The 27540-nt window shown below is 42.7% G+C and overlaps 2 protein-coding genes across 7 annotated transcripts in view; one reads left to right on the top strand and one right to left on the bottom strand.

Annotated features, from left to right (window-relative positions):
* Positions 1-1174: 1174 nt before the first annotated feature.
* hhla2b.1 (HERV-H LTR-associating 2b, tandem duplicate 1) lies at positions 1175-17881 on the bottom strand. 5 transcript variants are annotated; one of them, XM_084341273.1, is made up of 8 exons: positions 17730-17881; positions 14329-14537; positions 10625-10978; positions 9066-9350; positions 8613-8936; positions 7373-7480; positions 5260-5319; positions 1175-3579 (listed from the first exon to the last, which is right to left on the bottom strand). In XM_084341273.1, the coding sequence occupies exons 2-8, from the start codon at positions 14396-14398 to the stop codon at positions 3482-3484; spliced, it is 1299 nt and encodes a 432-aa protein (XP_084197399.1). In that variant the 5' UTR covers positions 14399-14537; positions 17730-17881; the 3' UTR covers positions 1175-3481. The 5 variants fall into 5 exon arrangements, with proteins under 5 accessions (XP_084197399.1, XP_084197396.1, XP_084197397.1 ...); XM_084341270.1 differs by having other exon boundaries at positions 1175-3603; XM_084341271.1 differs by having other exon boundaries at positions 1175-3603; positions 17556-17881.
* The window catches only part of LOC311249889 (gamma-aminobutyric acid receptor subunit rho-3), a 32404-nt gene continuing 13672 nt past the window's right edge, over positions 8809-27540 (top strand). The window contains exons 1-3 of one of the 2 annotated variants that reach the window (XM_084341267.1): positions 8809-8880; positions 24093-24167; positions 26083-26195. In XM_084341267.1, the coding sequence (XP_084197393.1) occupies positions 24103-24167; positions 26083-26195 (178 nt within the window). In that variant the 5' untranslated portion in view covers positions 8809-8880; positions 24093-24102. Of the gene's footprint in view, positions 8881-20953; positions 21413-24092; positions 24168-26082; positions 26196-27540 lie in introns of those variants that run through there. The other variant, XM_084341266.1, reaches the window with a different exon arrangement.

Here is a 27540-nt window from a genome sequence, read left to right on the forward strand (position 1 = left end):
CCAGTAAGAGTCAAGTATGTGTGTGTGTGAGTGTGGGTGTGGACAAAGGTAAAGTTTTAATTTTTATTATACTATTTTTAATCCCACAAGGGGAAATTCTTTTCTTGCAGCACAAGAAGATGCAATGACTGGTAGTGCCTCCATATTATAGTTTTTATCTTATTGTGTTTTTTCTTACAGAGACCTGTCTCCACTACATCTTTACAGAGACCTGTCTCCACTACATCTTTACAGAGACCTGTCTCCACCACATCTTTACAGATACCTGTCTCCATCTCGTCTTTACAGGGACCTGTCTCCACCACACATTTACAGAGACCTGACTCCACCACGTCTTTACAGAGACCTGTCTCCACCACCTCTTTAAAGAGACATGTCTCCGCCACATTTTTACAGATACCTGTCTCCATCTCGTCTTTATAGAGACCTGTCTCCACCACGTCTTTACAGGGACCTGTCTCCACCACATCTTTACAGGGACCTGTCTCCACCACGTCTTTACAGGGACCTGTCTCCACCACGTCTTTACAGGGACCTGTCTCCACCACGTCTTTACAGGGACCTGTCTCCACCACGTCTTTACAGGGACCTGTCTCCACCACATCTTTACAGAGACCTGACTCCACCATGTCTTTACAGAGACCTGTTTCCATCTCATCTTTACAGGGACCTGTCTCCACCACATCTTTACAGAGACCTGTCTCCACCACATCTTTATAGAGACCTGTCTCCACCACGTCTTTACAGAGACCTGTCTCCACCACACATTTACAGATTCCTGTCTCCATCTCGTCTTTACAGGGACCTGTCTCCACCACATCTTTACAGAGACCTGTCTCCACCATGTCTTTACAGGGACCTGTCTCCACCACGTCTTTACAGAGACTTGTCTCCACAATGTCTTTACAGAGACCTGTCTCCACCACGTCTTTACAGAGACCTGTCTCCACCACGTCTTTACAGACACCTGTCTCCACCACGTCTTTACAGAGACCTGTCTCCACAATGTCTTTACAGAGACCTGTCTCCACAATGTCTTTACAGAGACCTGTCTCCATCACATCTTTACAGAGACCTGTCTCCATCTCATCTTTACAGGGACCTGTCTCCACCACATCTTTACAGAGACCTGTCTCCACCTCGTCTTTGTGGGCTAATTGACCTTGAGTTATATTGTTTTGTCACATCTCATATAAAAAGCAGACACACATCTTCAGTGATTAGTCTTTTTAATAACATTACATTAATTATGACACATTAGTGAAAGAGGTCAAGTATAATTCAGGAAACGTGACACATGTTTACAGCAAAATGTGGCACACAGAGAGAATCAGAAACCCTTTGATTCTGCCGCAGATAATGTATTAATGACAGAAAGTTAAACATTAATCTCTCCACGTCAATACGAAAGTCTGTATTGTTCAGTCACATCAGTGATTCACAGTCACATTTATCTTTACAATCCAGGAAACAGTTTCCAGAAGGTGCTTGACCTCTTGGATTGTCCTTTCAGTTCAGTGAAGGTTTCAGCAGGATTCAGGTGCAGGTAGCAGAACATGAAGCCAAGCTTTGAATTTAAAAATCCAGCCTGTGCAAGTGCTGATTCCCTCCTAGAGCCAGGGATGACCGACTGAAGCCTCAGGAGAAAAGACATCCTTAAAAATCGTATAATTCAAACCAGGGCTCTTTTTTGCATATTGAAGTTCACAAGTTTTGTGATGCCGCGTTTTGCTCCTCAGCCTCATGTAACTTTTCAAATGATCCTTGAAGTTCAATGCCTTTTTCACGCTGAATAGAGCTAAAAAATGCTGAACCTCAGGAACTAAATCAGAAACTAGGAGTCCATTTCACGTACTCCTGTTTCATCTCCACCAAGGTGGAACAGACGAGACTCGACCACATAAAACTTTAAAAATTAAACATCACAAACAATGTTTTCTCCTTCTCCTTGTGGCACCACGAGCCTGCCTAGTGTCTAAATAAACACCTCGTCACACCAGCAATAAAACAATGACCATGATAGTAAATGTGCACACATTTTTGTTGATTAAATTTGCAAGCTTTGACAAATTTTCACAAATTTGTGTCGTTTCATAACATCATTGTGAGAGAAGAGTTATATATAACAATACTGTGAATTAATGCCTGTTTCCATTTATTATGTGATTATCAAGAGTCTGCATGTTTGATATAAGCACAATTCTCAAACTTGAAAACCATCATGCAGAAGAAGAGGGTGCAACAAGATGATGCGATTAAAAGATGCTTTACACGATAAACTGTGGTGGACAAAAGGTTGGCAGTTTGAACCCTGCCTCCCCTGCTTGAAATGCATCTATAATAACACCTTTTACTTCTCAACAATGTCAAATTTTCAGTTGAAACCCAGTATTTTCAAATCCTGGTGAGATCGATCTAAAAGTGAAAGTTTAACCATCTTTAAATAAACTTCTACTAAAACAGACAGCCACAATTTAAATGCGTTTTAGCCTCGACGTCAGGTTTAAGCAAAGACGGCTATTATATTTAGACATAGAATCGCTTGTTAACGTAAAAATAATACAAAATAAAATATTTATAACAGCCTAAATTTGAGGATCAAAAATTCAAATATAATTTAAATAATAAAGATAATAAGGAATGATATTCAAATGTGATCATTAGCTAAGCTAACGAGGTAACTAGGTGGTTAACGGGCCTGAGAGCTTCACTTTCCCTCTTCATTCACTCCTTATTGAGCAGAATGGTGCATGATAGTGGACACGATGTCCTGGGAGGGTAAACGCAACAGTAGAAAGGACATCAAGGCACTTTGTACGAGCTATTGAGGCCGTCTGGCTAGCTACAACTGTTCACCCGCTGGCCCTGTTTGCATTGTCACTATTTCACAGAGCGAGAACCAAATATTTCATGAAGACGCACAGATTCATTTTGCTGTGACGAGGCCTTAATGCAGACAAAAGGTTTCAAACTGCTAAGACGTCTGCAAACTTTTCCCCAACAGTCCCAGGACGAGCAGGGACTTTTTGGGGCCAAGAACTACGGTCGAGGAACCGAACTCACATCTGTGTTCCAGGTAAAGTTGCTGAGTTCAGAAGAAAAGTTCCTGTGATGGAAAATCCTCTTCAGGCATCGTCACGAGAAAACAGTTCCCGATTTACAGCTTCACTGTCAGAGTCCACGGACCCTTCGTGAGGACGCTGGAAGCATTTTGTTGTTTGTTTTCTACATTCGAGCATGAACAGTGAAAACAGTTTATCAGGGTGTCCTTCAATGTTCACAGGGACCTACGAGAAGAGTTCCTCGTTAGAAAAACACCCCGATGTGCCAAAAAAAATAATTACGTGTTTAAAAAGCTCGTAAGAAACGTCGTGTTTCTAAGCAGCTGTTCGTTCTGTGTCAGTGTGTAGCTGTGTGCGTGTTTGATTTGTTAGTATCTAGTTAGTTTTAAGTGTCTCCAGGTTGTAGTTTCGGTTTGTCCTCAGGTCAACTGGGCGCCAGTCTGGAGGCCCGACTGTCCGTTGGTGCTGCCCACAGTCAAAGGTCTGCTCTCATTCAGGTTACTGTCGCCTGTCGAGTCTGTAAGAATGAGAGAAAGACACTCTGGATAAGAGGAAACAAAGACCATGAAGTAAATTCAAAGCTGTTGTTTGGACGACAGAAGTGATTTTGGACTCTTTTGAAAGTTTATAAGTGGATTTCTTTTCCACCAGCTGTCAGAAGCTCTGAAAGTGCTGTTTTAAATTGTATCACCTAAGTTCCTAAATGCAAAAATTGTCATGATTTGGGTTTGAGTGTTTGGTGTGTATTGTCTGCTGGTGAGTTTCAGAGGTGTGTAAGACACACCACCTGAGGCGAGGGGTGGAGCTTGACACACACACACCTGCAGCGAATCTCCTCGTCACTCCTGGTTAAACACCTTGGTCTGCTCTTCATTCACTGCCAGATTGTTTCCGACACCACACCGTGGTAGTTAAACTTTGAGCCTTGAGTGTTTTGCCTGGTTGCTATTTTGTCTCTCAACCTGATTTAGGAGTTTTTCTCCTCATCCTCCCCAGTCTACACATCTTCACTCTGCAGCCTCTCCACCAGCCACACTCCTTCAAAGACTCCCCGAGCCGAGACGCTCTCAGGACCCCGTCTAATCTCCGGTAACCTCGCACCTTAACCCAGCCTGCCACTGCACTTCTCTTCACCTGCATCAACGAGCTGCCCCTGAACTGCACTTCAAATCTAACTATTGTTGAATAAATCACCTTTGGTTGTCAGCTTTTGGGTCCATCTACGAAAATTCAAACCGTCACAAAAATAAGCCTGTAGATGTCCTGTAACTGCCCCTTTTATCTGGGAAACACATCAGATAGTCTTGCACGGTCCAAGTTCAAATGTAATAACAATATCACTGAAAATGGACACTTAACACTTCATTGATATCCATTTTATCATCTCAAAATCCCCCTGCCTGAGTATACACTCATTATGGTTCTTTATTTCCTTATTTACACTAACTTTATGCAGATAAAAACAGTCAAAACGAGTGCTTAACAGCCTATTCAAAGAGCAAAACGCACAAAACTACATAAACCTGCATAATTTCCAAGTTTTTGCCTCTAAAAACTGTAATAAACTATATATTACTGTGAAATGTTCCTTTGGATATAACTCCTCCGGTGGGCACTTATAAGTGGCGGCTGCTGAATAAACAGATATTAAATGACAACATAGTCAAGTACTTAGTTAGTTATAAAGTTATAATTGTATATTAAACAATTAAAATGTCCTTATATCTGCCTAAAAGTATATAATCATGAGTAATAAAGCATCGGCTGAATGTTTGTGTGCTGCTTATAAATGCTCAATAATGGCACATAAAATAAAACAGTACAGATTCAGGAAAATATATAAATTTCCTGCAACGGAAACATGTTTTGTTTTCTGCTTTTATCTTCTGTTTATCATCTCACAAACACTCAGAGTCATGTCAGGGTCCGTTAACGAGGTTCTGACACCAGGACTAATACAAGAACCTGCAATTAATCCTGTCTTCATAAAGGTTTAATGTTCAGTTTCTATTTAAGATAAGTGTTAAATCAACTTTATGGTCATGTGGTGCTGCTTCTGTTGTATTCATCCACCTCACTTACATCAATAAAGGTGAGAATCAGCAGAATCAGAGCAAAGACGTAATCTATCGCTCCATCTAGTGTCTGGACCCGGTGGTGCAGGTGGGGATATTATCTAAAGGTTTTAATGACTGACCTTTGACTAAATGCAGCTCTGTCACCTCTTCAGGGTCGTTTCTGGGCTTCGAAGCGCCTCCTGAGTGAGAGATGACAGAGACGTAATGTGTGAGAACGGATCCAAGAAATCAGCATTTAAGTCTTGACATTGCACTTAAGTCTAATTTAATGTACTATCTTGGTGTTTTTATGGTTTTAATCATCCACTGTGACACGTTTATTACTAGTAAGTACTATACAAATAAATGTGTTATCATTGTTGAAGGTCAGAGCAGCCGCCAGCAACTACAGTCAACAAACGCAAGGAGATAAAGACGGAGAAGAAATTCCCCAGACTCCCTTTTAAAACTGCTCACTTTTGATTGTTGTTGAGTCAGAAGAAACTTTAAGGACTTTGTGAAACGCTCACTATGACAAATTCTCATTATGTGGACCTTCTTGTAAATTCGGCACGTTTTACATCAATTCATTTCTTTTTAGTGTATAAACTGACGTGTTTATTTGCACATAGAGCAGGAAAGTGAGGTCCAATCATACATGTTTTTTTATAATGTCTTGTTTTCCAGCACGCCTACGTCCGGTGTCCATGTTTTGGTTGTTGACTGCCCACAGTTCCTAGTTTACGTCAGTTGTGACCCGGATGGACTTAGTTGTAACTGGTGTAACTGGTGTGGGTTTGGTGTCACAGTCGTCACCTGGTTTATACTCCAGTTCTTCTGGAGTATTTATTTTCATGTGTGACTTAAAAATGAATAGCACTTCTGTGTGTGTAATAGTGAAGATGTAGCTTCATACGGATGCAGTATTTGGATATTAATTGAAAACGAATGTCATTTGTTTTCATATTAGATTGTATATTAAATCTGGCTGTAGACTTGGAGGTTTTCTATCAGCTAGTTTCAGTTTATTTCACAAGTTGAAAGGCAAATTTACTTAAACATAAAGAAACTTGGTGAAGTGATTATGAAACGGGCTCAATTTAAAGATACACTGTGGAGTTTTTAGGGAAGACATTTTAAAAAGAACAGGAAGAGGGAAAAAAATCATAAGAAGCCACATTTCTTGCTTCAGAAAGGGACATCTTATGGAAAAACATCAAATATATATATAGTACTACACTTCCTGAGTTTAAGTTTCTTTTCCCAAAGCTACATAGTGCAGCTTTAACACTGTTTGGACTGAAATACGAGGAGCTGAATCTTTATTTTTAATGATTAATAGAAAAAGGAAAAGCAACAGCAGCCTTCCCTTTAGACTACTGATATCACCACATGGACGTTTTAGGGCAAGCTGCCCTCCTTCAGCGTTTCCTTGCAATTTCATGTAATCACAGGTAACCGGTTCATCCCAGCAGAGGGAGCCACATCCTTATTCAAGCAGAGAATCTCTTATGTAAGGATCCGTCCTTATTACTGCCTCTCTGCCTCTGCTGTGGTCGTAGGGACAGGAGATTTAATTTGCTTGTTTCTTATTATTGAATATAAAGTGTGGTCTGTTGTGTCGCTGTGAGTTTTTAAATTGATATATGAGACTCTGTGTTTGTAAAGGATATTATGAAAATGCTTCTTACTTTTGCTACTTCAAGTACATTTTGCTATAATAAATATATTTTTATTTATTTTAACTTTCTCTCAGGCAAATATCTGAAAAAGTGCAGCACAACCAGTTACTCTTCCTAATTTTCTCTACATTTTCAGGACTTTGTTGGTAGTATTGAACAGCTTATTTCTGCCTTTTACCTACTTTAGAAAGTGCAACATTTTTAATTTAATTTGCAAAGACTATCACTGAATGCTGTGTATGATTATTTATTGGTGAGTAGTCAACTGAACAGCTGCCTTACACAGTGCTAAATTAAAAAAACATTTTGAAATATTCTTGATTTTGGAGGATCTTCTAGCAAAATCCAAACAAAAATGTTGACCTATTCCTTTAAAAGTGAAAATTATTAATGGTAATCGCAAAGAATTTAAGACCAGAACCAGACATCCCAGATGGTTTCTGCCCCACTTTGAATAAAAGTATGTAGCTGGTGTGATTGTAACGTGTGTGACGTGTGCGTCTGGTGTCAGTCCATCAAGCTGTCTTCGTTTTATCAGTTAACGTCCACATCTGTCGGAGTCCATCTTTACCTTTCACCTTCAGGTAGGCCAGCATGCCCGCCAGAGCCAAAACCAGCACCGCAATCACCAGGCCGACAATCCACCAATAAGACGGCGCCTCTGCCGTACTTCGCTGACCTGCACACAGGTAAAAAAAATACACACATTTATACACGAACCATTTGTTTGATAATGCATTTCATTATTGTTGTTCAGCTTGTTTCATACAGGCGATGTTGAACATGTTCACAATAATAAGCTTCAACCTAATCGTCCCAGATGTTCGTGTCTTTTGCTATTTGCTGAATTTCGTCATTTTTCGTGTATTCTCAACCTCACCAGCTGCTTATTTTCCCCCGTCGTGAACATCCATTAAAATTTTGTCCAGACACAGAGAACAAGGTGTCGCATCTAGTATGCAACAAAACCAAACCATAACAACTTGAATGAATGAAAACCAGGCTCAACAGGTATCACAGTGAGATAGTAATAGATGTTGCAAAATGTTTAACAGTAAATTATTAACAATATATATATATATTTTGCCAAACAAAGAATCTCTTATTTAAAAAAAAACTCTCCACTACTTCATGATTTTCTATCCTTGTGATACCTATTGAGCCTGTTTTTCATTCGGTTCAAGGAATCTGCAAGTTATCTGCTGGAAATGGTTCAGTTTGTTATATATTAAATGATACAAGCAGAAATGTTAAACATTTCATGGGTTCAACTTCTCAGGTGTGAGAATTAGAGATACAAATGGGCTTTTTTTTCTCCTCTATTTTCTGAAATTGTTGGACAGCAAACGTTCTCTGTGTCCAGTGTCAGGACTTGTTTTATAATATTGTAAAAGGAACATTTGAGTTGTTTTCCAGTGAAACAAGACGTCACCTTTGGCTCTGAGAAATTGTGATAATCATTTTTGTGAGTCTTACGTGTATTATAAGTCTCACCAACTGCTTATTTTTCACCTGATTGGGTTGAATGTTTTGTTTTAATTTGATTCTTGTACTGCAACAACTATTTAAATTAATGCATGTTTCAAATCATCCTTTGGGTTTTTTAGGACGTTCAGGACAATTTTTTAACTGCATTTTATGTCATCTGTCGATATTTATACTGTGTTCATGTCAAGGTTTTCTATGTTTGTGCGATACCTATTGATAGATTGCATACTAGTCTGGTTTTCGTCTGCACATGGGGCTTTGGAGCTGTTACTCTGTTTGCACACAGGCCTCTTTGGCTCATGATGTTGTGTTTGTGACCTCACCGACAGGATCGATGGTGACACCAGTGCGCTCGGTGTGAGTGTTGTACGGCATGGAGAACACACAGGTGTAGCTGCCCGTGTGCTCCTGGTTCTTGGGATCCATCAGCCTCAGAGAGCCGTCTCCAAACGGGACTCTGAAGCCGTCCAGCTCCACGTGGTTTTCCCAAGGTGGCGTGCAGACGCTTTTCCCCGACTGGCTGTCGTAGGTGAGGATGTGGGAGGGGTCCTTGCCGTTGGAGAAGCTCCAGTGGAGGAAGGGGTTGTTCAGGTAAGGAGGGGCATTACAGGGGATGGTCAGATCTCTTCCTTGAATTCCTTTTATTTCTACCAGAGAGCAACAGCAAAGGTTTGGGTTGAGAGGCACAAAAATCAGAGGTAAAGACACCCCAGTTAAAATCACACTTAATATTCTTGATAGAGGCCTCATATTTGTTGGATAAAAATCGTGTGTACCTCTTTCCCTGAGTGAGGCAGTCCAGGCCGGACCACCGTAGGAAGTCGTGACTTTGCAGATGTAGATGAGGTCAGGTTGTCCGTTCAGCCTCTTGAGGCGGCTGTCGGCCGTGTACAGCCCCTGTTTGTCGGGCAGCATGCGCGTGACCGGTCGTAGGTCCTCGAAAGTGGGTGGTTCAGTCGCCCAGGTTACACGAGGAGCCGGGAAGACATTGCGGACGATGCACTTCATCTCCTCGTAGCCGCTCAGCCTCGACAGCTCCAGAGACAGGCCTCGGATGGGTGCTACACACACACACACACAAAAAGACACACACAGCATGCTTAAATGTTTCCCAGCAGCCCCGATGATAGACTCTAAATGCCAGGGCCCAATATAGCCCGACAGTGGGTGATATCATTCTAATGCAGATAACATTCAAGCACTGTTAACACAACAAAACACCGCCACAAACTTTCTGAAATACGTCACTTTTCTTGTCTAAAAGAACCTTAATGTCGCTCTCACTACAGAGTCTCCCAGGGGACAAAAAGTATTGGCCTGGATAATCGTGTGCAGAAAGGCTTGAAGTAATTTTGAAGTAATTATGCACCTGGCAGTCAGAATAAAAGCAGGGAATTATAAAACAAGACTGCAGCCATGCTGGTGCCTCTGTCAGACTGAGCGGGGTGAGCTTAATGCTAACATGCTCACAGTGATAATGCTAAAACGTGGTACGTTTGCTATAAATGATGTTCATGTCACTTAGTTTAGCGATAACTGCCAAAAAATTGTACTTTTTTTGTCAGCAGATCATTTAAAAATGTCTTGTATTAAACCAAACCTTGTAAGAGACCCGTCAGTCCACCATGTTTGGCCTCGTGAAGTTATCAATGATAAATATGCAATGTCTGGATACACTTTCAAAATAAGGGCACCAAAAATACTTGGTTAGGTTTAGGAAAATATCATGGTTTGGCTTAGAATAACTTCTTCCTTAAGTCAGCTCACCCAAAAAACGTAATTTCAGTCATCGTCTCCTCCCTCCAAGCTGATTTAAAGTCAGGTGAAGTTTCGTAGTCCACAAAACATTTGTGTTTCACACCAACGCCCTCCCTACCTGGACTTTCTGGTACGTTATATATATTGTTGAGTGACGACATTGTATTTCTAACAAAGCTGCTGCTCATTGACTGTTTGCTGTCGTATTAAACTGCACCTGTTGACAAGACAGGTAAACGTGGGTGTTGCCAAATTAACCGCATCTGAAATCTCAAGGATTATAACTTTAATACCGTGACAAGAAACTGGGACAACGTCAAAGTGCCGGTTGCAGACAGTTAATAAACAACTTGTCTCGCTCTAAAAGTTAAGTTAAACCCTCCTCAGTAAGTATGACACAAGCATAACACCTTTTCTCTTTCTGATGCATCTATAAAACTCTGCACCAACATGTTGAGGACGCCAGTTGAAGGCAGGCTTAGAACCATTTTTTCATGATGGCGTTCTCACCTGCCTAAACAAACCGGTTCTGAACAGTCATCAGATCCTGTGAGGTGCGACCACATCCTAAACTCACCTTCCACCTTCACGATGACCTTTGCATTGTGTTCACCCGTCGAGGTTTTCACATGACACCGATAGGTCCCTCTGTCCTTTAACCTACAACTCTGGAGGATCAGCGTGGCGTTGCCGTGGGATATCAGGTGTGGGAAAATGGAGGCGCGACCAGCGAGCTTCTCGTGCTCAAAGTGCTCTTCACTGCTGTCATCATCATCATCGCTGTCGTCATGGTCATGATCGTCGTTGGTGTCCTGCTTGAACTTGTACACCAGCTCATCCTGTCTGAACCACTCGACGGTCTCCTTGCTGTCCGGCTTGAAGCTGCAGGGGAGAACGCACTCCTCGGTGACGAAGCACGTCACAGCCACATCTGAAACATTACATTCAAACTGGTAAGATTGGAGAAAGCAGCAAGAGCAAGATACATTTTGAAAGTGTCCAGCCTCCAAAACACATGAACTACACTGCCTGACAACACCACTGCCCCATAGCGCTCGCTGGCCAGCTGAGAGATGTTTTGGCGGCAAGTTTGCTACGTTCAACAAGCGCTCTTAGCTTTTTTTGTTGAATAGACACACAAATAATCAACGTACCTCAGTCCAAAAAGGCTACCAGGCCCGGCAGATACTGCTCACTGCTGTAGCTGTGTGCTTTGTGCTAACGTTAGCTGCTGAATGAGGCTGTTACAGCTCTGTTCTTTGTCTCGGGGCCTGTGTGCTTAGTGCTAACGTTAGCCGCTGAATGATTCTGTTACAGCTCTGTTCTTTGTCTCAGGGGCTGTGTGCTTTGTGCTAACATTAGCCGCTGAATGAGGCTGTTACGACTCTCTTCTTTGTCTCAGGGGCTGTGTGCTTTGTGCTAACATTAGCCACTGAATGAGGCTGTTGCGACTCTCTTCTTTGTCTCAGGGGCTGTGTGCTTTTTGCTCAGTGCATAGTTGTCATCGCTAACTGTATCCAACTACTTCAAGTCTCTCGCACATGTAAGGACACAGCTAACATGATCATAATTAACACTATTGTGCTAATCAAATATTTTCTGGTTGTGTCTTTGTTTTTCTGGCAGCTGGTTTGTACAACAAACAGCCAGCGGACTGCCAGTTGTACTTTCCCCCAAAAAACACTCTGTCCTTTTCAGCTAGCTGAGCGAGCTCACAGCTGTGTCTCTGGGCTGGGCAGAGCGGACAGGCTGGGTGTACGCATGCCCCTCCACACACACCGGCAGCCAACCCTTCAAACACCCAGCCTGTCTGCTCTCTCCAGCCCAGAGACACTCCGGCAGGGAAGAGTGGCTCGATAGGACGAGTGTAAGAAGAGCAGCAGCAGTTCAATCACGAGGGACTGCGACAGCCAAAAAAGTCAACGCGTAGGGAGTTGTTGGGGCAGTTGGTAATCCAGCCCTGTGGTTAGGTTCACGCTGTGCTGTACACGGAAATTATTCAGTGAGCATCAAACTTCTTTTGTTATTCACAGATTTGTGAGTACAGGAAACTATCAGATATCAGCATCGTTCTGCTGATTGTGTTGTTTGGTTGTTTCCTTCAGATGGTTCAGATTACAGTCTGCAAGGATGAAACCTCTGTTATCAATGTTTCAACGACACCGTTCTCACCTGCTCGAACAAACCAAAGGAGGAAACAGTGACTCAGGCTCAAGTTTAATTCACGTTTAGTCTTGTACTCCGACTTCCTTCCTCTCCCTCTGACTCTCTCCTGGATTTCTCTGGTTTGAACATTGTTGGAAACATTTAGGATAATGTAAGTAAACAACTCAGCGACATAGAGAACAAAGGTCTGGTCGTTTTTAGACATTTTTAATGTGACATATTATGTCTTTAATCTGAAACAGGAATGTGGTTTTTCATCTGACGTCTGAGAATTATTCACCCTCAACTTTCTTTTATTGCCACACATCCAGGGTGGAGGTGGGCTATTAATCTCAGCAGTGACTAATAGGTTGCGGTGACATTTACTCACAGCTATTCTGCAAAAGAGGAAGTCAAAGCTTCTTCTTGGGAAATACAAGTTGGAAAAACATCAACATAAACTTTCTAGTCTTCACACGCCTCACTGTGACATCGTGAGAAGCAGCCAAGGCCGTCCGATTGAAATCAGATAGGAGTGACGTGAACCACAGCTCGGCTACATTTAGTTTTGTATTTCAGCAGTTCAGCGTTGGATTACAGCAGACTGGAGAGCAGAGGCGCCTCTGATTGTTCACTGGTGAATACAAATCAGTCAGTGGAGCCTGAAGGAGCACCAATAAATGCAAAACATAAATATAAACTGAAATGACCTGTTTTGACATTAATTCATGGCCGTATGTTAAAGGAACAGTTCACCCAAAAATATAAATCCAGTCATTATCTCCTCCCTCCATATAAAGTCAGGTGAAGTTTCGTAAACATTTCTGGAGCTTCACAGTAAAACAGCGTTGCAGCATTCTGCTAAACAACTGAAGTAGAAGTAAAGAAGTAACTGGAAAAAACATAAAATGGCTTCGTTCAGCTCGTCTAAAGCTTCCAGAAGCCTCGAGAGTGATATGAAAAGACGTTATTTACAACCTTGATGCTTTCTATCTGCATGGGGGGAGGAGATGAAATTTTTATCATCGGGTGAACTGTTCCTTTAAGATTGTTTAATTTATTAAATCAGGTTAATGTTTCACTCTTTGTTGGCCACCTTGGATAAACCGTGTTTGCTCAGCAGATTAAAACACGAGACTTTCATCAAGGGCACAAAATGTCACATAGCTGTGTGACGGGAGGCGATGTCAGCCGTCAGCCAGGCAGGTAAACCGGTCGAGGGCTGTGCTGCATCGTGCAGGTGTGAGTCAGAGGTCTGAGTCATGACTCTGCTGCTGGTAGAGCTTTGATTTACAGGAAGAGCGAGAATCAGAGGAACAGCTGTGAGCGTGAGCTGGCAGCGGCCGTCATAACATGTTCAGACTGAAGAGGGGGGCTGAGACGACCCTGCAGTCACTCATCTGCAGTCAAACCAGTAACTCGAGCTCGTGGATGTGTTGGAGAAGTAACGGCAAACAAAAGATCAAATTAAAAAAGATAATCCGACAGCTTTTTGGCACAAAAGATCGTGTCTTCCAACAGTTGTCCTGAAGGGACCTCTCAGAGGAGGAGGGGCGGCTGAATGGACATATTTAGCATATGGGTTGATCCATATCAACTCACGAGGGCCTTCCAAGTCATGTCACGGATTCTCTCAGATAAATTCATGTTGCAACTACTATATATATATATATATATATGATTTTCTTTGAGAGAATCCACGACATGAACTGGGAAAAGTTCTGGATTTTGGGTGGGTTGGAGTTGAGTGTCCCATATAAAATGTTCTGTCTGTCCCAGATCCCAGAGAGTTAAATGTTACCTTGACGCTCAGGAATGATGGTCAGAGCTACTAAATTAAAACCAGACAGACGTTCAGCTGTGTCACAGCTTCTTCACTTGCTGTGGTTCGGAGAATATTTCCATCCTGAGCTCATACCTGACGTCAGAATTCAGGGGAAAGGTTTGAATAAGCCCTCTGACTAATATTGGACAGTTCACTGTTGCAAAAAGCAAAATCTTGCAACTTTAAAAAAGCACAGATTGTTGTGTTTTCTGTGGATCAGGTTCTGCAAACAACAACCCTTCAGTCTTTTAATCCCTGTGAATGTTGCAGATCGGTTTTTGCTGCAGGACAAAGAGGCGTTTGTGTCTCACCTGGGGTTTTGTCCTGCGTGGCGAAGCTGATCCAGAGGAGCAAACAGGCCCAGGTGTATATCGCTGACATGATTTCCTTTCAGCTGCGAGCACGTACGACTCAGACCGGACCCACAGGAACACACGTAGACACGTCTTCAGTCCATGCTTCTTTCACTGTTTTGGCCACTTTTTCCTCTTTCTGGTTTCAGGTTTTCTCTTGGATCTCTCTGGGTGGTTTGGCATCAGGCACACGGGGAAAATGGGAGAGAAAAAAGCATAATTAAAGGCACATTCCTCATGAAATGGACACAGGAGGACGTACAGTGTGAAACGTGACAGGACATGTGCTGCCTTCTGGGGAGGACTCAGGTTTGATCTGCTGAGGATTTGGCTGTCTTCAGGCTCAAACCTCCCTTCTGATGAGCCAGAAAACAAAAATAAAAGCGAGATTTACAGTCGGAGCCTCGCTGCCTTTCATCCACCACAAACTCTAAATAACTAGAAGCCTTTTTCTTCTTCTTCTTCTCCGTCATTCCTCTCCGTCATTTCATCAGCCTATCCTCCTCTTTATCTCTTCAGTGGTTTGATAAGTGAAGAGGATGTGTCTGTTGATGGTGCACGATAACACCCTCTCACGTTATCTCCACGCTATCCTAACTCTCCAAAACAAACACAGGTGACTCGGTACTGTACATCAAAGAGCAGGAGGAAATGAGGAAGTGAGGTATGCTGCTGCTCATAAATCAGTCAGTCTTAGAGGTGAAGGAACTCTGCTTTTACTGGAGCACGCCTGAAGCATGCAGAGGGGGGAGAAAGTGAGTTTAATGAATGAGTGTTGGAGTGTTTACATTCGATCCTTCCTCTGCATCAAAGCTGGAGACAATCCCCTCTTTGAGAGTTATGCAGTGCAGAAGAAGCACATTATGTCACTTTTACTGCCGATGGCTTGCCGTTGGCGGGAGAAGAAGTGAAGCGCTTGGATTTTTTCCAAATAGTTCCTCTTGGTAACAGAGCAGACGGTTGAATCAGCGCGTCTTTGCTTGTGTCTTGCAACAAGTTTTTCTTAGAGAGCAACAGACGACTTTTATCTCTTGGTCAGAAGTTGTCTTTGAAACAAAAAGTGAAGGAAAAAGACTCCCGCACACTGTCCACAATTAAGTTTAATGATGACAACGTTTCGGTGCTTAGACCTTCATCAGGTTGCACTGCAAAACTGATCTGAAAACCAAATCAATTAAATATTCTGATACTAAATCGGTAAAACAACACATACGGCCGGTGGTGGACATGTTGTTCTGGGAGAATAACACTTTAATTAACAGATAAATTAATTGATAATTCTCCTCAAATGCATTGAAACTAAAGGAACGAGCCTGTTTGAATAATGTGAGGAGGAGAAAGTCTTCCTCTTCTGCATCTCAACTCGAGTCTCTGATCATTGTCGAGTTGTTTCACTGCAGCACTTTTAAATAATTACTTACTAAAGATGAGATGTGACAGATGTGATGTTCATTAGCTGATTAAATGTTATTTTGTTATCACCAGTCGTCCTCTTTCTTTTTAAAACCTTATTCTGAACCGTCTGAAACAGACTCTTTAACATCTTGTTCTTTATTGACAACACGTTTAACGAAGACACTAACAATCAATGTACACAGCTAGAAGTAACATGTCAGATTATATTTATAATCACATTATATTAAATGTAATAAACGGTTTATTTGTGTGCCAGTTTCTCCTGATTAAAGGTCTTTTTTTCAACCTAAATTCAGTCTTTATGCATTTTTCATATTTACAAAATAAACTATTTTTTATGCTAAGAAACAAAAAAGTGTAGTGCAGCGTTACACAGTCTCAGAAAAAAGGAGGAAGCAGAAACAAAATAAAGCTCATTTCTTTATCATTTCAAAGGCATATTGTATAATTTAAGTTATTAAGACCTCAGTATTTACAGTTCCAGATTATCTTAAACTCAGAGCATTTAAATAGATACAGCTATTAAATTAAAACAAATCACTACGCTCACTTTTTAACTCCTTATTCTGTATTGAGAACACATTTATTTAACACACTAACAATCACTCGTCACCTTAAACTGACGAAACAAAGACGTAAAAGACGTGAACAGACAGAGAGGGAGGCTGGAATGGGGAGAAAAGGCGTGTGAGTGTCTCGTATCTGCAGAGAGTTTCTTATTTTCTCTCTTTGTTGCTGCTCGGGACGCTTTACCAACACAACATGTGGCTATTTGACGTCCTGGGAATGAGACTCAACAATCAACTACCTTTGTGGTGCGTTCAGGAACAGCTGGGACAAATCCTACTGACTCTACCTTTAATTTTAATAGTCTTTGAATTATATTAATATGACGTGAGCTTCAGTTAGCTTTGACCACAAATGTCCTTCAGAGGGAGACTTTTTACTCTGATACTCTGAGTACATGTCAGAGCCTGTACTCTATTACTTTTACTGGAGTAAAGAAGCTGTACTTCTACTGGAGGAGAGACTGTGTGGACTGTTGCCTCCTCAGATATCAAGTCTGTGATGTTTTTATGAGTGGGTACACTTTTAACCATTCACATTTTCACTGATACTGAGTACATATCAGAGCCTGTAATTTATTACTTTTAAGTATCTGAACTTCTGCTGGAGGAAAGAACGTGTGGATGCAATCTGTCAATGAAACGTTGAGCAGGATCGCCTCTAAATCACACTATCAAGTTAAAATCATCCTTAATCTGTATTAGTATTTATTTTTGTGTCATTTAAGTTCCAACATTATATTTACAGTTTATTTTAGTGGCAGTTTATCCGGATTAAAGGTCTTTTTTTCTTCACCTGAACTTAAATGAAGCCACGTCAGTCTTTCAGCATTCGTTCATATTTATAAAAAAAAATACATTTCTTGATTTCTTACTTAACAAAGTGGTGTGTAAGGAAACAGGCGACAAGACGAAGCTCATTTTCTTTACGACTGTAGCATTTACTCTCTGACCTCAGGTGCACTCTGAGCTTATCTCAAACAGCAGCAGTCAAGTGGCTTTCATCTCAAACCGCAGCGGTTTTAAGTGCGTGTGTGTAACCAGCTGATTGCTTTAATGAATGAAATGTTTACTTTTAGACGACCTCATCACAACACATGATCGTCAAGGCATTAAACTGCTCACGCAACTAAAGTAACCCGTGGTGGTAAAAGTTTCAGTATCCTGCAGAAATCCACAAAAAAAACATAAGTTCGTACTCACAGAAGCTCCTGGACATCAACAGTAAAACCTCCTTTGACAATCCTGAACAAGTCAACATTTTATAGCCCTGTGAGATCACATAGAGCTGCTACAGTCACAGCGCTGGAATCAGAGCCATGTGTCCGTCAGTGACGTGCCGGGAAATCAGAGGGAAAGCCGAGAAAAAACACTCACGGTGACTCAGCTGCAGCTCCGGTTCAGATGAAATCCAGAAGAAGGAGGAAGGAGCGAGGAGCCGAGCCTGCTGCCTCCTGAGACTGAGTGTCAGCTTGACTGGATCAACAGGTTATTTAGAGAATAGGCACCACACACACTCACACACACTCTCACACACACACACTCACTCACAAGGTACTGCAGGGAGGGTAAGGTCGCTCCACACTCACACACACCCTCTGGATGGGTGGAGTTTGGTTGTGATTGGCAAAGTCACAAGCACACACACACACACACACACACACACACACACTCAAGAGGACCCTCCATAGGAGTCAATGCCGTCAAATGTCAGCAGGATTTGCTTTCAAAGAGCAGAGCTGTTTTAGTGCGTGCTGTGTACCGTGAGCTATGTGGCACATGTGAGGCGGCTTCACACCTGCTGACAACAAACATTGTTAAGAAACCAGCTTGTCCTCACACGTAGCAGGAGAAACGGCTGCATGGAGCGAGGCAGCACGTCGAACGTCTTATCGTTTGGCATCAGGAGACGGTTTGCTGTCTTTAATTCGTCATTACATCAGAGTTCAGTCCGGTGCAGTGGAAAAGAAAAGTAAAACACTGATGCTGAACGGGGGAAGTACACAGTTCTTCTTCCAGGGAAGCATTTACATTCGTACCTGGAAGTTGAACCCACAGAAACTTTTCAACTTTCCCTCCTCTGAGCGCTTCCCTCTGGTGTGACTGTGTGGCTACTGGCTGCAAAGCAAAAAAAGCAATTAGATCTAGAAACCCTGATCTGAGTGCTCTGAAAAAAGTCAGAGCAAAACAGCTGGTTGTGTTAATAAGTCGGCAGGTTTTGTAGAAAGAATGACTCAACAGCTGAGCGTCTCCATCGAGTGAACGTCGCCCGTTTTACCTCAGTTTCCATCGCTCTTCCTCTTCAACTCCTCCATCAGCGGGCTCTTTTTTTCTTTTCAAAGTTATTCCAGTTGTTCCAGCGTTAACTGGAGAGAGTGACCGGGGAAAACAACACCTCTTCCTGTTTTGGTTGCACAACAGAGAGTCAAAGTCAAAAAAGTCATAAAACCTTTGTCTGGTAGAGAGACAGATGATGAGTTGATCCTGTTTGAACTGTGTCATGAATCACACGCACGATGTTTGTCAGTTCGTCATCAGACTGTGAAAACACGTCGTTATGAAGGTGACATTTATTTCTACAGACGTTACACTGTGACATCACTATTTTCTTGGCGACCTCGAAGATTTCCAGAAGCGGCGATTGCAGGTGTATTTTTGAACCTCGCTGCTTCCCGGAGACCCAGTGAAATGTGTGACCTCCATTTCATCGTCCGCTGTTATCGCTCTTTTCTTTGTTTGCCCTCTTCATGACCGTTAACAGTAACGTTAACTGTTACCTCCCGACGCCAGCAGAGACCAGGACAAACACAACTGTTAGCCAGGTGAAGGCCTCACTAACTGTCGCCGCCGACACCCAGTGTACGTCTTTGGTATTACCTCAGTGACCCATAGCCTCAATCATCTGTGTGTTACCTCATTCAGCGATCGATAGTGACTTAACAGGTCAGGATGGTGACGAGGGCGGGACGATGCTGCTCTGTCTTTAACCTTTGCTTCTTATTATCACGGCACCATTATGAAGATAAGACTGAAACAGTTCATCCAGTAATCAGCAGCTGCATTCCTAACAATCATATAACCAACTCACAGTCAGTTCAGGTAGAAAACGAAGCAGAAGTTTATTTTTTAAAACCTTATTTTGACTTGGAAACGATCGAATCTCCGATATAAAGTCCAATAGGAGCGACCAGAGCATCCGGACTGAGAGGCATCTGTAGAAATCTGCTGTCCAGACTTCCTGAAATCAATCTGGATACATTCTGGATATTCCCCCCCAAAAAACATATGGTTAAGTAACGTGAAACAAAAAAGAAATAGCTATCTGAAGAGCCCCTTCACAGCAGCTGAGTACAACACAGGCTCTTATATCGAAGTGTATGAAGTTTAAAAATGCAACTAATGGACCCGTAAGCTTATGTAGAAACCATAAAAGCACAAATTTACACTAATTTCCTTCAGGGTAGCAGAACTAATAGCCAGCCGTTCCTGTTTTGGAGCTGTAGCACCACCGGTATCTTCCTCCACCTCGGTCGTGTCGTGTTGTGGTGCTTCAGTTGCTTCGTCAGATATGAAGCAGAGCTCAGTTGACAAGCACTTATCCTCCAGACACAACTCGCATTTCATCGTGACGTTGTTCTCGTCCTTTTCGCCCAAAAATTCAAAGTAATGGGAATATTTCCACCAAGTTAACGCCGTCCTCTCTGTCGTCTCGCTACGTCAAATTAGCTCGCTACGTATGCGCACTGACACAACTGTAGGAACAGAGACGATGCTTCAGGGATTTCATTTGATTTTTGTGGCGACAAAAGGAAAAGACAGCATTTCTTTCCAGTAACGGATTACTAACGCTAACGGGTTAGTCTTTACAACAAAAACACGTCACGATATCAGATTTTTCACTGCACGATTATCACGCACAAACTAATTCACGATGGCGATATCATCGCGATATATCGAGAGAAAATGTGAGCAAATAAAATCAGTGTTTAACTTCGTTTACTGTGTGTTTCGTCTCTTTTTTGCCAAATAAATGACGAGAGCGTAGGGAGGTGGAGAGAGAGAGTCTGCGACCACGTACAAAAAGAACAATTACTATCAACTAATCGTGAAAAGGCAACCAGGTGACCTCGTGAACAACAGATGCACATCAGGTGGACGATGTCTTCCAGAGGTGTAAACTGAGGCGGGCTGGATTAGACCCGGCTCGCTCCACTCCAGTCCAGATTAAACCTCGGCCGATATTGACGACCTTTTGTTGTTTAAGCTGCTTCCAAACCCGTGATTTATTTTCTCGCACAAAAGCCTCTCTCTCTCTCTCTACACAAACACACACACACACACACAAGGTGGAGGTGTGCGCTCACCTCATATAATCACACCAGGTGCCTGTTTTTTCATTGTCCCACTGAGAAAATCCTGATTACTGATGGGTTTGTGTGTGTGTGTGTGTGTGTGTCTGTTTGTAGGTTAGTGAAAGATTGCTGTGGCTGTAGATAAGAGGATTAGGGTGGAATTAGTGTCATTCCTCTATCGCCACGAGGAATAGATTCATATCGATTTTAATCAGAGATAGAAAGATCCACAAAACCGCGGATAAAACAGACGGAGAGGGACCGCGACGAGGAGTGGATGAAGCCGGACGGAGCAGCGGGAGATTCCCTGGAGATCAGCCGGGATGATCAGCTGGAGACTGAGGAGCTGCAGAGATTGATGCAGGAACACATCCCTTATGTATTTGTCTGCGCTCTGCAGTTCTCTGGTTGAGGAAACTTCCAGTCGCCCGTGGGATGTTTGACCAAAACCACCAGCTTTAGTCTGCTGGGTGGCCAGGGACGCTCAGCTGCAGAGACGTGGAGCTGCTGGGTCGCTGTGGCTGCTGGGATGCTGGCGCTGTGTCAGTTGTGGCGGGGAAACCTGTGAAACATGAGGGTGGACGTGCTGACTTGCATGGCCCTGGCCGTGGCCAGCCTCGTCGCGATGGCGACCGGCGGCCGCAACTCTGGACGCAGGAAGCACAAGGAGGTGTTCCTCGGGGAGAACAGCAAGTTCAAGTTTGGAGGGTGAGACACACAGATGAATGAATGAAAAGCATTGAGCGAGTGGTGCAGATGATGAGAAGCATCTCTGTCGAACCAGAGGAAGATTTCTGCTTCTTAAACCTTCATTGTTTTGTCCACTGGGGGGCAGAACGACAGGCTGCGGAAAAGTGACGCCAATACAGAACTGCCTTTAAAAAAAGTATTATTTCTAATGACCAGCAGGAGGCGACGCCACTGGTTTCAAAAAGAAGTCTGATTGTATGTAAGCTTATGAGAACTTGATTCATGACCTCAGTTAACACAAGTTTATAGTCTCAACCTCTAGTTTCAAGTCATCTTCATCACAGCATGATGCTCAGTTTGTACATTAAGTAGTTCAAACAAGCGTCCTGATTGGTCAATCGGACATTCAGAACATGCTTAAATTTATTTAGATTTTTAAAAAATAACTGCAAAATGGCTGACTTCTACAGCACGCGCCCAGCTTACTGTAAGCTACCGCCCTAATGTTAGCTAACTAGCACTAGCAACATTAAGGTTGGCTAGATAATGTTATGGGTTTTTTTTTGTTTGTTTGTTTGTAAATTAAAACAGTTGTTCTGACCGAGCAATCTGATTGGTCAGCTCAAAACATGGTTGATTTCAGTATGATTTTACAGTATGCACCCAGCAGACTGTACTGCCCTCAAGTTAGCTAGCTAGCATTAGCAACATTAATGTAGGCTAGTGTTAGCAACATTAATGTTAGCTAGCATTAGCCACATTAAATCAGCATGGAGCAAAAGCTAATAAATGTATTCTTATACAGAGAGAGTGGGATGTTTTTAAAATGTTTTACTTCATGAAAATGAACCACAGTGGCCTTTACAGACCATTATCTCCCCTTTAAACCATTTCTTTCAGCTGTTAAAGTAAAATGGATATAATAATTTACCCGCCCATTTTCTCTACCTGGATAAAACTCTCCAGTTTAATGTCAAAGTGCTGGTTCGTCTATATTAAAGAGAAAAACAAGTTAACAAGATGGATTAAAGATATTACTGGGGGACACATTTTACCTGATGTTTTCCTTTAAAACCCTTGAAGTACATGTTGCTGATATTACTTGCATACTTTTCATTTAGTGAGGCTTTGAATACTTTGTCCAGCCTTTACAGTTAATAATATACTGTGATGCTCGTCAGGAAGCTGTGAGGAGGCTCCCACGGTTTCATCTCTTTCACTTCCCTGTTTCAGAGAAACTACATCTAGCTGTAATTAGTGACATCATCACAGTATCCCTCCCTTAAACATATTTTTAATCATTTTTTACTGCGCTCTTTTTTTCTGCCCACTGCAAGTTGGTAATAATCCAGCTTTTGGTTCCTCAAACAGGTTTTTTTTATTTGTCTGACGTCCAGATTTCCTGGAGCTCCTGTTGGAAACACTTAATGGAAACTTCCAGCTGGTTTCTGCCTCACATCTGCCAGTCATGTCATTTTAATTTCCAACTAGTTTCAGTCCAACTTCCCCTCAACAGGCCACTAAACTGAAGTGAGTTGTTGCATCTTCATTTCCAACTAGTTCATGACCTCTGCAGTAAATGGAAGTTGTTGTTTTTTAACCGTTTACGTTCTCGCTGAATGTAAATATTAACTTCTTTCTTTTTAAATTTGCAAATGTCCAAAGTTGGACTGATCTACTGAAGTTATAGATATCAGTGAAAATGTAGATGTGTACCCACTCATAAATAATCACTGAAGCCTCGATATCTGAGGAGGCAACAGTCCACACAGCCTCTCCTCCAGTAGGAGTACAGCTTCTTTACTCCAGTAAAAGTAATAGAGTACAGGCTCTGAATCAGAGTATCAGTAAAAAGTCTCCCTCTGAAGGACATCTGTGGTCAATCCCTCATAGGATTTGTCCCAGCTGTTCCTGAATGCACCACAAAGACAGTTGATTGTTGAGTCTCATTCCCAGGACGTCAAATAGCCACATGTTGGGTTGGTAAAGCGTCCCGAGCAGCAACAAAGAGAGAAAATAAGAAACTCTCTGCAGATACGAGACACTAACACGCCTTTTCTCCCCATTCAGCCTCCCTCTCTGTCTGTTCACGTCTTCTTACATCTTTGTTTTGTCTCTCTGCGTCTGCCGTGCGTGATGTGCTCTGATAGGTCGACATCAGTCTCGTGATGTTGGGAAATAACAATAATCCATAATTCACCTCAAATGCATCAAACTAAAGTAACGAGGCTGTTTTGAAGCTGTGAGGAGGAGAAAGTTCAGATGTTTGTGTTCAGATGTAGAGAGGGAAAGTCACAGAGATACTCAGGTACAGTACAGATACCTGAAACATCTACTGAAGTACTGTAACAAAGTATTTGTACTTCGTTACCTCCTACTTTGTCGAAGTAGAGCAGCTGAAGGAGGGAAGAACAAAATATTTGTATTTGATTACGAGAGTTTAAACTGAAACTTGCAGAACAAGACGCACTGTTGTCGACTTCTGATGAGGGTGTTGTACTAATATTAACAGCTCTAACCTGTATTTTATTACATATTGCACACACACACACACACACACACACACACACACACACACACACGCAGGCGTTCAGTCTCTGCCATAAAAGCATGAACAGCCTGTTTATTAAGACGTGAACTCTGGCTTCATTCCAGAGAAATCATAAAAGCCACATGTGTTTTGTTCTGTGTGTTACAGCTGACGACTGATGCGAGTGAGAAAACAATATAACCGTCATCCGCCGAGCACAACAGCTTATTCTCTGACTGACAGGTGATCTGTGGGAAGTGCAGAGCAGAAACAACACTGAGATTAAAGTAAAGTGATGTAGAAATGAGTCAGTGCACTGTACTAAGAGCATTTAATACCACTGTTTACTTCTACTTCACCACATCTCAGAGGGAAATATTGAACTCTTCACTCTGCGAGTCACCAAAAATAAGGTACACAATCAGAGCCAAAACTTGTTCAAATCTGTGTCGAGCCGGACTCAGACTACAGACATTTTGGGTCAGTGTAATCCTGATCTGCCTGCCCCGACAATTGGAGGAGAAATCCGATCAGGGATGTGGGACGGTGCTGAAGTTCGGCTCAGATTGTCCGGTAATGTGACAGGTTTAAACCCAACCAGAGCATGAAGAGAGAGGGAATTCAACCTGAACCAGCGATGCGACATAAAGAAACGTTGGTTTTTGCAGAAACGTGCTCGGCTAACATTTATTCTGGAGATTGGGTCGGCACTAACCAGGCTGTTCGATCGGCACCTTGATATGTCGCACCTGTTTTTTTTTCTGTAATTTCAGTCAGATTGATTTTGGCTGAACTCTCAGTCAGGTGAAGTATTAAAGTTGGATGTGTAGTTTAGTGTCGAGTTTATTTAACTGCGTTAAGATCGGGGCTGAGATTCGTGTGAAATTTGTTTGATTTGGGGGATTTTAGTGTTTGTTTCAAGGTTAATTTAAGGGATTATGGAAATAGGATTTGGCTCAAACACAGTGTTTGACCTCACAATAATAGGAGACCACATGGTGTGTGTGTGTGTGTGTGTGTGTGTGTGTGTGTTCGTGTCAAGGTGTGTGACTTTCAAAGAGGCTTTTCAAACATCAGAGAAACTCTCAAACAGCTTTTATCTCTTTTCTGTGTGCTCACCTGTTCAACGCACGTGTGTGTGTGTTTGTGTTTGTTTACCTCCTTTAACCACACACACAACACACACACACACAACACACATGCACACCGCAGCAGCGTGTATTGCATCCCAGAGGCGCCGTGCTCGGGCTGTAATTACACCTCCTACATCCTGCATGTCGTCTCGTTGGGGTTTCCCTGGTTGAATGTCAGACCTATATAGTAGTTTACAGTTTGTTTAACTGCACAGCGTGTTTACTTTGTCGACTCACTCGACAACACCTCAAACACTGAAATACGAAGTTTCCATTTTTGACAATGTGACGTCGTCGCTTTTAGTTACTTGAAGTGATTAAACCCCCAACAACACACCACAGATGGGCCTGCGAAGGGAGGAGGCATATCTCCGACTGAGTTTTCCCTGAAGAGCTCTTCTCTGAATGCTGTTGTCCTCCGTCTTGATGCACGACAGTGGGTGAAGTTTCGTAGTCCACAAAACATTTCTGGAGCTTCACAGCAAAACAGAGTTGCAACATTCTGCTAAACAACTGAAGCAGCCGGAGAGGATGACTGAGGTTACATTTTATTGGGCGAACTGTTCCTTTAAGTACAACTCGTTATGTTCTGCCACTGATGATACAGAAGGACAGCTGGCAAATTTCAGAAGTCATTTTTCTTTCCTCTCTGACTTTCATATGAAGGTTGAGGAGGAAAGGGTCTTATCACCGAGGATTGTTTTTGGAAAACGATCAAACGCTTTGTGCATTAGATAGAGAACATGCGCACACGTGTGTACGCATACACGTGTGGTTATTTGTCGGTGGAGCTGTGCCACGCCTTTGATTAAGGTTATGGTTTTTTGGCAGAATGAGAGCGAGCGGCAGCTGCAGGCAGGGAGGGAGGGAGGGAGGAGGGAGAGAGGAAACCACAAAGTGTGTTTTCTCTAATCAAAACCTGCAATTACAGCCGTGATTAACCAACTAATCACTCAACACACTGTCTATTTCTGTGTGTGTGTGTGTGTGTGTGTGTGTGTGTGTGTGTGTGTGTGTGTGTGCAGACGCATCGACTACAAACTGAAGAGGCAGGACAGCACCAAAACACTGCTAATCAAGAGTGAACAGCTGCTGAGGATCGAGGAGCACGACTTCGCTCTGAGACCAGGCTTTGGAGGTCAGACACACACACACACACGTTTGTCTTTCTACATTTGTGAGGACCCTTGTTGCCATAACACATTCCTGAGCCCCTGACCTGCATCACAACTGGTGTTACATACAAGTCAAACTTGAGTAAAAGAAAATACATCACGTTAAAATATGACTTCATTAAAAGTGAAAGTCACCCGTACCGAAAGTACTCGAGCAGGGTTCGAGTTATAATCTGAGCCATGTGGAGGTCTCTAAAGTAACTAACCCCAATGAGCGTTAGAGTGGAAATAAATAAAGACGATACTAGTGAATACAACAGGTGAGTTCTGAGAGAGAGACGCTGCTCAGGTTTGGTTTTACCCTCCGTCCTGAGTGATCCCATCATCGGTGGACAGCTTCAAGCCCGTCGATTCATACATGCGACCCCTTGTGATCAGATGTGGGGTGGGTTGGGGGGGCGTGAAACGTGTTTGTAACTGAATTAGCGGAGCCGCTTTGTTATCATACTGTACTGCGGAGTCCTTTGACGTACTGAATGTCCTCACAAGGCACTAAACTGAAATTGGGCCTCACAAAGACAGCAAAACAAGCTCACACACACACACAAACACAAAGGCACACACACACACACACACACACACACACACAAAGGCACACCTCATCTCGTCTCTGATCCCTGATGATTTGATCCACTCACTCACACATCGTCCAAAAGAGAAAATCAGTCCTCGTCCCACGCTGATGATGCGTACGCAACAGTTTGATGATGGGCACTGGGTCACCCAGACAACTGTAGTGTCAATCCCAAAATCACCAACGCTGACCCAGATTACACCATTGTGTGGCAGCACGAGTGTGTGTGTGTGTGTGTGTGTGTGTGTGTGTGTGCATTTGAAATACAGTAGGACTCTGTGTGCTCACTCAAATGTGATTGTTTGTCCCTTTTGTGTGTTTTTGCAATATAATGAGTGCCTCTGTGTGTGTGTGTGTGTGTGTGTGTGTGTGTGTGTGTGTGTGTGTGTGTGTGAGTCGGGGGGATTCGTGTGTATTAATCTGGATTATATTCCGGGTCTGGAGCAGATGGAGGGGTGGGAAACAAAGTGACGTCTGCGATGGAGATCATCGGTATCAAACACACGACAATAGAAGCAGGCAGACATGCAAACACATGATGCTAAAAGGCGAATGTTTCTGTAATCTGCACTGTGAGTGCAAATCATCGGCCTCGGTTCAGGCGGTCTTGACTACAACACTGGCTGTATGAAACACTCATTGTGATGCTGAGCAAGAGCAGCGTGCAGAAAGTGATCATGTCAAACCGTCTTTCTGGCCTCGGCTTTAAAACCACTGACAGGTGACGTGAAAAA

This window comes from Pagrus pagrus, assembly GCF_965226575.1.
Source record: "Pagrus pagrus genome assembly, chromosome: 20".
In the NCBI taxonomy this organism is placed as follows: domain Eukaryota; kingdom Metazoa; phylum Chordata; class Actinopteri; order Spariformes; family Sparidae; genus Pagrus; species Pagrus pagrus.